Source organism: Archocentrus centrarchus, chromosome 24 (assembly GCF_007364275.1).
Source record: "Archocentrus centrarchus isolate MPI-CPG fArcCen1 chromosome 24, fArcCen1, whole genome shotgun sequence".
Classification (NCBI taxonomy): Eukaryota; Metazoa; Chordata; class Actinopteri; order Cichliformes; family Cichlidae; genus Archocentrus; species Archocentrus centrarchus.
Window position 1 is genome coordinate 26,001,143 of NC_044369.1, and position 13,858 is coordinate 26,015,000.

General features: G+C 40.3%; 1 protein-coding gene across 2 annotated transcripts in view; it reads right to left on the reverse strand.

Annotated features, from left to right (window-relative positions):
- Positions 1-1,263: 1,263 nt before the first annotated feature.
- Positions 1,264-13,858, reverse strand: part of hmbox1b (homeobox containing 1 b) — a 30,326-nt gene continuing 17,731 nt past the window's right edge. Inside the window, exons 5-10 of one of the 2 annotated variants that reach the window (XM_030721717.1) lie at positions 9,822-9,975; positions 9,478-9,560; positions 8,832-8,927; positions 7,316-7,407; positions 6,624-6,707; positions 1,264-4,306 (exon numbers count right to left, since the gene is read on the reverse strand). In XM_030721717.1, the coding sequence (XP_030577577.1) occupies positions 4,163-4,306; positions 6,624-6,707; positions 7,316-7,407; positions 8,832-8,927; positions 9,478-9,560; positions 9,822-9,975 (653 nt within the window). In that variant the 3' untranslated portion in view covers positions 1,264-4,162. Of the gene's footprint in view, positions 4,307-6,623; positions 6,708-7,315; positions 7,411-8,831; positions 8,928-9,477; positions 9,561-9,821; positions 9,976-13,858 lie in introns of both variants that reach the window. The other variant, XM_030721716.1, reaches the window with a different exon arrangement.

The window sequence follows — 13,858 nt, forward strand, 5'->3', positions numbered from 1 at the left end:
TCTTGTACATTATATATATATATATATATATTTATATATCATACTAAAATAAACACAAGTTAAAAAATGAACAAAGAAACTGTACAAAAAAAATGTATATATACTACATCTTAATTACAGAACAGTCTACTGTCCAAAAAAGGCACTAAATTCTGAAATGGGCAATACAGTAACTTTGAACATAACGAGATTTGAGATTGATACAACAGCATTCAGTCCTCTTTTTCTGAGCTATGTTGGGATGAAGTGGATGTTGTTTCACTAGGGGACACAGAAGGACATGTAGACATGTTGACCCTGACAGCCACGAGCGGACACCCCTTCAAAGTAAGCACTACCACCGAGTATGCGCGACATCGGGCGGGGAAAGGCCTGTTTTACACTTCAGTCAGTTTCCAGTTTTCTTCTGGAAAAAAAAAAAGAACAAACTACTTTTTGAGCACCTGAGGGTTCTTTCTTTCACCCCATAAACTTTTCTGTCAAGCTTAAAATGTTCATGCAAAAAATACCAGTGGATTAAAACTTGTATTTGCTAATTGGGCCATGGCATCTCACAACATCAAAGGCAGTTCATTTAAAAGTGTCTCATAGTGGCAATAATCTCCAAATGCATGCTTTGCTGCCTTTTCTTCCCCCACCCCCACAACCAAGACCGACTTATCCACTTCTAAACACAATATTCTTTGTAGCGGACCATCACACCAAACTCCCGGGGGTGAAAAAATTGTGTTAATTTCAATTAGTGTTTTATCAGATATAGACTTAGTTCAAGAATGAATCTTCAAATCTGTCAGAAACAGAGTAGCCAAAAATACAAGTTAATGCCTTGGTGCCTTTTTTTTTTTTAAATTAGTGCTAAAGCTTGTTTACAGTTCCAGATAAGGAGCACATTTCACAAATCCACATAACCTAAATTCATACACACTCACCATTCTGCATGAGTTACACACTTGTGTTACATTAAAAATGTTCGATTTCATTGGGAGTTTGGTGTGGTGTCATTAGCCAATGAGGCTGGCACACACGGGTTTAGTTTATAATAATACGCTATGTGAAGCAGGTCTAATGAAATGTTTTCTTACATTATTATACTGGAAATTCCCCATTTTAAATGGAAGGTTACATTTCAAGTTTAGTTAACAACAATACTTAGTTAATGTCAATACTAATTTTCATAAGGTGCATCACAGGTTTTATCTTTCATGAAATAGCTTACTATTTCCAATACAAATGGGGGGGGGGGGGGGGGGGGGGGGGGACTGCTGTTCACTCAAACAAGGGATGACCAAAAAAAAAAAAAATTAAATAATTTAACAAAAAAGAAAAAGTGAGGAGAAATGGGAAAAACAAACAAACAAACAAACATGATTCATTAAACAATAAAGCATGTTTCATTTCAAAACATGTTATTCCTTTTTGTACAATACCATAAAAAATGAGTATAAATACATACTTTTTTTTTTTTTAGTCTTTCAACTCTTTTTCAAACACAGGTCCCAGTTGAGAGTCACTGTATTGCAGCTTTGAACATACTGAAGCAGTACAATTAAATAGAGCTTTATTAGACTAGAGCCGAGGGCTGGAAGCTATTGTACAAGCAGGAGCCAGACGTTATTTGGTGCATCACCAACCTCCAAATCTAACTACACATTAGATTTCTGGTGGACTGCTTAATCCTGCTTTGTAGAATAGGCTTTCCTTTCTCCAAAACCATCACTGAGGCAGGGGTTGGAGCAACAGCCTGACTTTTTGGGGAAATGCAATTCCCTGTTTTTGCTGAGTTTGGAGAGAAAAGAAATAACACTGTCACAACAGTATGCAAATATGATGCTAATGCTAGAAGGCAGATTAACCAGGCTCAGCAGAAAGCCAGTTTTTTTTCCAAAGGGGGCAAAAAAGTGCACTTATTAACACTTTGCATGGATTAAACATAAAATGCAGCAAAAACCCGTTTAAGAAAACATTACAGTGTTGCATCTACTAAGCTAAATTTCACGCTAGTGCTAGTTTTGAGTTCAGCATTCAGGCCGGAAGAAAAGTTTCAGCGAGCAGCCGCAGATGAAACCCACAATAAATGCCTCACGCTCATTAACAAGCTTTAGAGGAGCAGCTTCCCCCTGTGGACAAAACTAGCTTAGCTGCTTCCCCCCTGCAGCTAAGCCAAGCTAAGCTAGCTTCTAGCTCTAACTGGAGCTCGAACATGAGCATATCTGGCATACAGACACGCGAGTGGCATCAATCTTCTCAAACATCAAGTAACGTTTTAAAATTATAACCTATTTACTTTAATGTCTTCACCCTGAGGCCAGATTGGAAGGTAAATGTCAGTCTGTGCTACCAAAACAGCCCAGCTCACAACATAGTGATACTCAGTAAGAGATGGTTTTGGAAAGACTTCCATCCAGGGCAAAGAAAACCCAGTGAAAAATCTGTTCTTATATCACCCCTTCAAGAGTCTTTGATTCGGGTTCCCTTTGAGGTGGTGCGTTTTTCTCTGAGGCTACAAAGATAAAATAATAATGATAATAATAATAATAAAAAAAAGAAGCCTCAAATGTCCTTCTGATATTTGTAACCATTTCAACTGTGGACTTTTATCTAATTTGATATCTCTGATATTATAAAAAGCACATTACTGAGGCTATTATAAAGAGGCAGCGTCACAGAAGTAGTAAAAAGCTTAAGGGTATTTTAATCATTATATGCCTGGCTGCTAATACCTACCTATACTGACACAGGCCTGCTGTAGTGTCAAGCCTACACTGACTTGAGTGGCTTCACTGAATATGAGAAATAAACCTACGTACACCAAAGGAGTTGGTATAAATAACTTTGGATTAACTTGAACACCATTTTCAGATCAGTATTAGCGACTCAGCATCTTTTCCTTTGGCATGGATGACATTTAAAACAAAGCATTATCAGATAGCTTAGAAAGTTTGCTTGATAATCACATTGACTTTACCATGATCTTCATTAACCTTTAGCACTTAACAACAGTGTCACAGGGGAGCTAAATACAAAGGCAAAAAACGATTGAACGTCCAGTTGCTTATTCAGTCTAAAACAAAAGAGGAAGAGCAAGTGAGGAACGTAAATAAAACCACTGCTGCTGTTGGATATAAACCTTAATAACTTTCGGGATTATCAGTGTGTGCTGAACATGTTTTTTTTGTGCAGTGTATCATATTCCCAATCCCTGCTGTCAGAAAACTGGCTTATACTGCAAAAAAGAAGAACAGCTGTCTGCGTGAACATAAGGCTACTACTTTTTTTGTTTTTTTAGCAGAAAGTTTGGACACCATTGGATGGGTTTTTAATTCAAACTAGCAGCTCTACTGCAAGTAAACCAAAAGCCATTCATTCTGCTGAGGAATGAGAACTATAGAGGATAAAAGTGACGGCACAGTTCTGATATCATTTTTGAAGACAGCCTCGTGGCCAGAGAGGCAGAGGATGAGCTCTTCATCATTCCCGAGACGATGACTAGAGGTTTCTCTTCTGATGAATTGCACAATGAAGAGGTGAATTTGAGGATTAGGTAAGTAGGTAGGTAGCACACCATGAGGTGAGTGTGACTGAGAACCATAAGAACCATATATATATAATATGTATATATTATATATACAGTACACATTATTTTTCTGAGGTTGACGTTGAGGTGAGAGACTGAGGATCGGCTCAGACGACCAGGCTGGAGAGGGTAGTCAAAGGGGAGCAAGGAAGAGGTAAGGAAAGAGAAGAGGTATCCTGTGAGGAAAAGTGTACTGAGGGGAGGAGAGAGGAGTTCACACTCCCAGGCAAGAGCCACCATTTAGAGGGGTTAAAGGCCTGGGAGAGCCCCTTTTTCTTCTGTGGATCATTTTCACAGAGATCGCAGGGCCTATAGTGACCCATTTCTCCCAGCTGTGTCAATATATTGAGTAGGGTGGGGTGGGGTTGAGGGTAATTACTGTTTACAAAGATTACTTGGAGGAGGGGAGAGGAAGGGGGAGGCCAAGAGAGAAGGAAGAGTGGGTAAGGGGCTGGCTGAGGAGCAGATTCTGAAGCTTTACTAAGTAGCATTATTTTGGTCTCTTTTCAGCACCCCACCCCCCTGGGTTTCCATCTTTTATACTCCTCCTTCTCTTGTCCCCTTCCTCTATCCCAGGTCCTGTGCAGTTCATTCGTCCTCCAGGGACTCCGTCTTGATGTCGTTGGGGCCCCCTCCGGTTCTGGACAAGGCCAGGATAGTATGGTTGACAGCAGCCATCTCCACGGCCAGAGAGATGGGGTCCTGGTGCTCGCTGTGTGCTACGCTGTCATCCTGGGAGAGGAAGGGGTAGTGGGAAGAACACCAAGGACAAAGGTCATGACAGGAAAGAAAGAAAACCTGTAACTAGAGTACTGACACTTTACATTAAATGGTTTAAGAAAAGAAGTAAAACATTTAAACAAGTTTTTGTTGTGCTAAAATATATATTTTCTATTGTTTTGACATTTGCCTGGTAGTATTGCAATGGGCTACTACTGCCACAAGGTGTCAGTAATGGATCTTTAAGGAATATCTAGTGATATTTTTGCTTCATGTGCCCGTCCCTAGTTAAGGGGTAACATTTATCTAACAAAGGATCTTTGCAGCATCACACTGACTATGCAATGGCAAAATGACATGTTTGTTAAGACAGAACAATGAGATTGTTCAAGATTCTCCACACAATCACTTTATTTTAGTGTTTGTTCAAGAGGACAGGTCATTCTAACGGCAACCCACTGCACTCATGTTATCACAGTTTCACAAATTTAAAGTGGAGGCAAAGCAAACACAACATCAGCAAAACAAGTGTACACAAAACTGAACAAATAACTTTGACTGTGACAGGCGTAACATTTATAAGCTTTGCCACAGCAAAGGCAAAACACAGCACAAACTCAACACACTGGTGGACAGAAACCCCTCATGTCTTAACAGGGTTTTAATTGTGAAACATTATTAAGCATATGCATCAGCATCAAGTTTTTTCAGTCACACCCGCACCCATTATAGGGACCACCCGGTGCCTGTAATACACTTTGTAAATCATCTACATGCGTAGCTGTGTACTGTTACCAGCGGTCAGAGTCACATAACTCTGGTCTGCTCTCATGTTTGGGCTGTTGTTGCTTCTTAAGCTTAGCCCCTGCAGTGGAGTACACCGACAAAGAGCTTCTGTGCAAGTAAAGACAAACCGTCTGTGCTGCTCACGCTGCTTTTTTGAGCTTTCCCCTTTGGGGTGAACTCCTTCAAGCCCACTGTTCAACCTGTCAGCATTTCACTGATGCATAGTGTCACCCCTGTTGGGTCGCACACCCATAATCCTTCACTCTGTATAGCCAAATGAATGTGAAAATGGACACAAACCCAGTACCACGAATTCCACTTATCTGAGGCCTGGTTTCAAATTCATGACTGGTACTTGAAATATAGTTTGGCACACTGCAGGGATCATCCACACCACCTTATCTTTCTGTCATTCAGGAGAGAGAATTACATAAAGAGAAAGATCCCAGCAACAGGTGCATAAAGGATCACCCCATTAATATCACTATCAACTTCATTTATTTACCAGAGGATTCTGCTGTATATATTAGGTGAGAAAATTAGCACCAATACAGAAAGACTCCCATGTTTACACACACAGACACACACACACACACACACACACACACACACACACACACACACACACCCACACACACACACACACACACACACACACACACACACACACACATTTCAACATCTATCCTGCAGCATTTCAAACTCTTTAAGTTCATGGTGCAAAGTCCAAGTAAAACTGTTACTGTATCTTGTATATTAAAGAGCATTTTTGTCTCATTGACACGATAAGACGCTTGCTTTCTTTGGACCACTGATGTTGTATATTGAAAGTTTAGCATGTAAGTATATTCTTCATTTTATCACTTACTTTTTAAATGTTTGAAAAATAAACAAACAGTCATTAAGCTGTTCATATATTCATGTCTGAAAGAAGTGTAAATCCAGTTAAAACAGAGTCCTGTTCTCCTAAAGCCCAATCCTATACAGGGACAATATTTCTGAACTATTGAAATACCATCATTCATCATAGCCTAAAACTAGGTTTCCTATGCTACACGTTTCATTTTAGTCTAAAAATACTGCAGCTGGAATTAGTAAATGAACCCTACAATATCTACTGCAGGGATCTTTTCATGGGATGATGTAATGTGAAGAAAGCGGTTATTTTGGATGTTAAGAACATGACGTACAGATTGACATGACAAGAGCCTGAAAAATCAGTGAGCAATGGCATCAAGCATCTCATCAACTTTTAAGTGACATGCAATGTGATTACTATATTCATCTAATTACAGAAATGCAATCAGAGCATCACGAAGATGGAGGGACCTCTTTAACCTCCGTCTGACGTAACTGCGACTTTGCTTTGGCCTCATTTACAGCAGTGCTGCAGAGCTGTGCTATCCTTGCACAATCACACACATGGAAGTATACAGCAGATGTGAAACCTGTGCCAAGGGCTCATGATTGGACATTACGTTGCCTTTAATTATCAAAATCCATTAATTGTACAAAATGCAACATGTTGCTGTGTGTGTGCTACCTGTGTGGGTGAGGTGGGCTCCAATCGATAAAGGCCAAAAGGTCGGCTCAGAGGTCTTTTGTCAAAATAGGGGAGGTCACAGGCCTGGGGGCATTTCAACAAAGAGTTAGTTAGCAGGTCATGCTGAACCCAAAAAGCACTAAAATATGCACAATAACTTCTTCTGTTCCTGGCTGACAGCGGTGCGTCACAGGATGATCAAACCAATATATATATATCACAAACATATTTTAAATCTAACCTTATTGGTCGAGGTTTGAATGTTGTGCAATTAACAGTAAGCTGGTGTGTTCAATACAGAACAAACCAGATTGGTTTCCACTGGTAACAAGAAAAAAAAAAAAAAGAGTTTGTCCACTGATGTACTTCAAGTTTCAATTACAACAAAGAACTTCATGTGCTTTCTATATTTAGGTGCACTGCGAGCTGCCTGATGCAATTATTACCACCACTTTAACCAGACAGAAACCAATTAGTAAAGTCAACGAAGGCCTTGTGAAGCTGAAATGAGCAACACGTAAAACGATGATCACAGCGGACTAACCAATGAACCTCTGAGTGTCAGTAGCTGGCAAAAATAAAAATCATCATGCTTGCTGTTGGGGGGGAAAAAAAAATAAATAAATAAATTAGTGGCTGCTTACTCTTCTCTCACCGCAACCTTTACACACGCGTATCCTAAATCGCTCTACCTGCTCTGAGAAATCGTTCCCGTCGATGTCATCGCTGTTGGAGTGTCCCCCCGGACTCTGGACGTCTATCCCATGACTCTCCAGGATTGTGGCTTCTTGGAGAAAGAGGACGGCTCATTAGATTTATGAAGCATCATTGACAATATTACAAAATATGACTGAGACCAGTGATTCCAAATCAGGGGAACAAGCAAGGTTGTAGAGCAGCCCAATAAATTTTAAAGAAATGATATTTGAAGTAAAAAAAAAAAAAACAAAAACAAAAAAAAAAAAAACAAAAGCAGAAGCTAATGGTTGAAATGGCTTAAATCAGTGCATTCATGCTTTAAGTATTAATCCCAAAGTGGTGGATAGTTTTAACATAATTAGTGGAAAAACCTAAAAGAATGGCTAAATGGTTGGAAAAGTTGGTGAAACTAATTGCATAGATGATATATTTGGCTACAAATAGAAGCTAAATGGTTGTGATAGCTCTAATAATTGGTAAATGGACAGCTACAGTCACAATAAACAGAAAACACACCCTCATTCAATTCTAAGGTTTTATCTACCAGGACTTAAAAAAAAAGATCTGATCCTTACCAGGTCTTAAAAGTAGGGAGCGACAACCACAGATAAACAACAACACATGACATATTACACTGTGTCATTATGTAGTTAACACACTTAGCCAAAATGCAGAAGCAGTGTGTGAAAAACTAAGCACACTCTTACAGCTTCCATAGGATTTAAAAGGGTAAGTAGCAGCCTGCTGCTGCTAATCAAATTAACAGATCATCAGCGAGTGTGTGCACCTCTATAAAAGCAGATGTTTTGGCAGTTTGTGCAGATCTGGAGTGTTCAAGTGTGTTTTAACATAATGCCAAGGAGGAAAGACTTCAGCAACGACCTTAGAGGAGCAGCTACTGCTGCCCATCATGTGACAGCTAAACCTTGGCCTAAATTGGATCATACAACAGGACAATGAACCCAAGCACAGCAGCAAGTCTACACCAGAATGACTGAAAAGAAAAGAATCAAGGTGCTGCAATGGGCCAATCAAAGTCCAGAGCCCAACCTGATGGAAATGCTGAGGTGGGACCTTAACAGAGCTGTGCATGAATCAATGCCCGCAAACCTCACCAAACGGAAGCAACCTAAAATTTTTGCTCTAAGCACTTAGCTAGTCCAGAGTTTAACCAAAGCAACAAAAGTAGTGCACACCTGATTGAAAGTTTAAACTAAAAGAACTGATAAATGTATTAAATATCCACATTCTGCTACCATCACCATATTAAACAACCCTGGATGGTGTTCATACAGTTTGATCTGAATGTCTTCAGAACCTTCAGCTGTCTTCATTACTGAAGCCCTTTGGCAGAGTTCATGACATATCAGGTGACTGACAGTTATACTGAAGGAAGGAAGGAAGGAATGCCTGGTGAGCCGTTAGGAAAACCATAACATAAATGTCATAAATGATGTGATATCATCAACAACAGCGTAAATTTGTGGTCCCTCCCCAGAGCTACATTACCAATGTTGGCACGTCTCTTGATCTCTTTGCGGCGATTGGCAAACCAGTTGTAAACTTTCAGAGAGGTGACCCTCTCCAGATCAGACAGCTTCTTTCCTGGGGGGAAAAAAAAGTACAAATATATAATCACATGTCATTCTACGCCAGTTGCAGTTCCCAGTGTCTTTTTAGACTCAATGTAAATAAAAAGGTTTTACTGGTTTTTTTCCTGACAGAAAACACAGCTCTACATGACATATCTATAACATAACAGTAGATAATACAGTTGGTGAGTAATGTGAATAATGGCCAGAAAAGTATTTTTGAAAGCCCCAGTGAAGGTGACTTTAACCTGTAGGCTATAAAGTGTCTTCATGTCCTTATTTTATCCTTAAAGACATTTGTGTAAAATGTTGTCATAATTAGCTTATGAATTATGGCCAAAAAAACAATGTTTTGGGAGTGAATATTTGTATCAAATATGAACAAATTCCCTTTTGGCCTCCCTGAGATTTCACAGTTATGAGAACACAATGCATTTCACATCCAAGATGCATTGATGTTTGCACAGTGCTGGAGCCTTCCTGTAGCCTGTAAATGAAGCCATTATTCGTTCCAATTAACAAAAAGCTTGTGTTCTTTCAGTGGGTTCCACCTGCTGGTTTACCTGGTTTCTGAATAACAGCATTGCAGGCGTTTGCTATCTCCTCCCTTTTGGCCTCATCTGGGTACTGGTTGTCGTTGAAGTAGCTATAAATAGCACAAGAGTCACAGTGATTAAATTAATTTCACTACACAAGGACGATGTCAACAAGCTGGAGTCACTGCTGTTTGTCATGTATGCGGCACAGCCAAGCTAACACTGAGTGTGTATGAGACAAGTCGCATTGCTGGCTGCAGTGTTGTTTTTATTTTATTCCTTGAGGAAATAAAAGTTGTTATGAAGCATTCCTACCATCCATCACCTTTTTCACTTCTGTTTTTAAAGTCCACATTTCCTCTGGACCTCACCTCTCCATCACAGCCAGGCACTCTTTTCTCCAAGTGAAGCGGCTTCCCCGACGCAACCGGAAGGTTCCTGGGGCAGTGGTGAGTGGGGGTGGGGTTTGCCTCCACTCCATTTCCTCCAGGGGCAAGGGAGCTGGTCGCATGTTCAGAGTGGCACCTGCAGCAGGAGAATTACTCAGTTACAACTGACAACGTGTCAGGAAGAGTCAAGCCGCAAGAAGTCTGCAGGTGTCTTTGTGGTTTGGAAGCGCGAGTGAAAACCATGGTGCTGATGGCATGAGGAGGGGCTGTTTCGAGAGCCAGAACCCAATTCCTTCATGATTAATGTGAGAATGTGCATTGCCTTTTGCTAATGTTACACTTTATTCTGATTATAAACTCAGGTGTAAAGTGCTGACGAAGGCTGTGCCTCCTCAGCTCGAGTCATGACCACAGGAGAAAAACGACTGAAAAAGCTCTGATTTGCACTCATTTAACTTTACGCTGTAAAGCCTGGACACTGAACAAGGCCAAACTGGGTCACCCGGCCACTGCCTAGTTCATCACAATGCCATGAATGAGGCGTCAGTTTTCTCTGCAGCAGCAGTGGAAGCATGTGTGGTGCGTCTAGCCATAAATAACTTAGAGCAGTTTCCAGTGCTGACGGTGTTGGCAGGGCTCCACCAAGGAACATGCTGCAGAGGACAAGGCGTGGGATGTCTGCTGTCTGCCTATAGGGCGATACAGTAAACACGCGTGTGTATGCACACGCTGGACCTGAAGAAAGCATCAGGCCTCTTGTTTCTGCTGTTTACAGTGCAGTGTGGATTCAGGATGACGTAACAGACTATCACCAGATGACTTCGGGGGATTTCTTTATAGCAGCAAACTACCATAAAGGTTACCTGATAAAGAGAATGTATTATTGGTCTCTAGGTGTGCCAATTCAGAATTCTTTCTCCATGACCTTTAGAAATGCGGGATAATCCTGTTAGTTCCATCATGAGAAATGTAGGAGTCCAAATGTTGAGCTCAAATTATATTGAATTTGGAAAATCACCTGAAAACTGTTTTTTTTTCTCCACTGGGTCCCCAGTAGCTCAGACTGGCCTCCTGTATAGTTTTACTGGCCCAGCTGATGTAATTACAGTATATACTGCTAGCTTAATCAGGGTTTTTCCTATATAAATATCTTGCACTCCCTGGGGAGGAAGGAAACTCATCAGCACTGTACTAAAATTACTAAGCACTAACTAGACCATATGCATGTCTGTGGTTTGCACCCATACAGTTTATGTTTACAGCTTGCTAACCAAACTAATAAGCATTAGCTGATAATTTAGTGGTCCACTCTTTCATCCATAAGGTAACGTCCGGCTTCAAGAAACAAAGATGGTACCAGCCAAAATGCTAATGTTGAAGCTTCAAAATGTGGAGTCCAAAACCAACGTCTGATGTCACAGTATCTTAGTCCATCTTTTATACCATCTACAGTGCTATTGTACAATTTATTGTTGACTAAACAATCCTGTTTAACATCAAATATAGAACTAAAATCATGGCTCCCGTTAACTGGTGATGTTATTTGGCTGCTAGCAGTAACATTAGAAAACAAAAAAAATCCAGCTAGCTGTAAGTTAGCTACACTAGCCTGATTTTTTCAGTTATATGACAATCAGGGCACACGTTGACAATCATAATGCGTTTAAAACATGCAAAAGTTACATAGAGCAAATATTCAAGACATTTTTTGTCCAGAAAGTGATCCAAAGCACGCCAGCTGTCTGTTCAATATTTTGCACAGGGGTAAATCAAAGTCTTATAATGGCCACAGAAAAAAAAAGCGTGAGCTTTGTTTGATGCTCTGAAGCAAAATGTAAACATATTTCATGCTGGTTCCTGCTGAAAAACTCAACTACAGTTGTGGAAGATAACAAATGGCAAACTAAGTATTAAAGATTTTGATCTTGGATGTCCAAATACTTTTGCTTTCTTCTGAACTTTAAATATATTTATAACTTCATCCTCTCACTCCCAGCTGGTCGCAGCAGATGACTGCCCCTCCCTGAGCCTGGGTCTGCTGGAGGTTTCTTCCTGTTAAAAGGGAGTTTTTCCTTCCCACTATCACCAAGTGCTGCTCACAGGGGGTCATTTTGACTGTTGGGTTTTCTCTGTAATTATTGTACGGTCTTTACCTTACAATGTAAAGTACCTTGAGGTGACTGTTGTGATTTGAATCTATATAAATAAAATGGCATTGAACTTCTTTATGCACAATATATTGCTACTGTTATCTTTCTTCTACCAGCCATATTTCTTTAAAACAAATGTCATTTGCATTTACATTTGTTTATCTTATGCAATCAAACCATGTTGCTTAGTTCAAATCAAAACACTATATTTTAGTGTTTTGAAATTACAGGTTAACACGTAAGACAACACAGGAAATCATGATGCCTCTTATGTATACTAGTCCTACTTAATTTCTAGCTTAAGCCTTTGACTTTATAATTAGAGGAAATGCATTGCACAGAGAAACACTTAAGCGAGATTATTGGGACAAACCCTGTAATTGGCCATGAATGGTTCAACTCGAATCTGATGCTACAAATTACTAAAGTTTGTAGAGTAAAAAAAAAAATCTCCCACAAACTGATCCGTGGGTGACTTCCCAAGGTGCTGCTATGTGGATGTTACAGTACATTCCCTCATCTCTTCTTGTTGGAGCTGCAATTTCTAATTTCTTACGCCACATCTGCACTCTGTTTGAGCTCCTACAAATGGCTGATGTTCAACGCCAATTCATACAAGTTTTCAAAGTGTTTTTGCTAACATTTAACATTTCTGCACCACAAATATCACACGATGTTGACTACTTTATTATCACAGCAACACTAAACACTGCAGGCAGTGGAGTTTCTCCAACTGTGCTACTCTTCTTTGGAGCTGCCTCCATGCTGAGATCCGTGAGGCAAACGTTGCTGCTATCTTTACATCCTTTACTGCTCTGACTGAAGAAAATAAGCTTTGAAGATGACAATTAGTTGAGAGATAAGTTGGGAAGACATCTGTGCAGTAGTTAAGGTAGATAAATAAGCACACATACCTCTCCACATTAACACTGGCAACAACAGTTTGGGAACTCCAGGTCACAATGTAGCCAAAAAGCCATAAAGCAAAATATGAAACACTCTTTTCAACATTTTAAACTAAAGGCCCTTTCACACCGGATGCGTTGCGTAAAAACGACACGAAATTCCGAATCTTTCGGATGCGAACCTGTCGTGTAACCTATATACACACCGGACGCGTTGCGTTTTTGCGACTAAATCCTCCCTATATAACGCACGGTGGAAAAAAAAAATGCAGTCGACATCAAGTGATGATGTAATGGTCCTGATGTTTCTAAACAAGAGAAGGAAGAAACAGAGTTTATGGGTTCATCCAACTCATAAGAAGGCAGCAGCAGGGAGAGTTTCATGGTTTGATCATGGAGCTGAAGCTGCATCACGGATGCTTTCACTCAAATTTCTGGATGTCAGTGGGACAGTTTGAGCTCTTGTTGGCAGAGTTGGGATCACATGTGAGGAGGCAGAGGATAATATCAGAGAGCCGACTGACCCGGAGCAGCGTGCAGCTGTGTGTCTGAGGTAAAATATTATGATTTTATTGTTCCCACATCACTGTATATTCAGTACATCGGTTCGTGTTTTGAGCTATGACCTCGCATGCTGCTAAATGCAGCACTCTGATTGGTCAGTCCTGTTTGTTCGCTTGCGAAAGTCAGAAAAATCGAACTTGATCCGAAAAAATAAATGCCGCAAATTCGTCCTGTGAAATGACGCGGTCGATGTGAACGGCTGCATTAAGAACAGGAGAGTCCAAAAAATATTTTTAACGCACGAAACATTCGCACGGAATTTACGCGTCCGGTGTGAAAGGGCCTTAAGAGATAAATTTGTTGGGTTTTTTTGTACAGTTTTTAAAAAGAGAACTTTTACCAAGACGAGGACTATGGCTTCATCATCAACAGCAAAGACGGGGTGATGCAAATTGAAAGC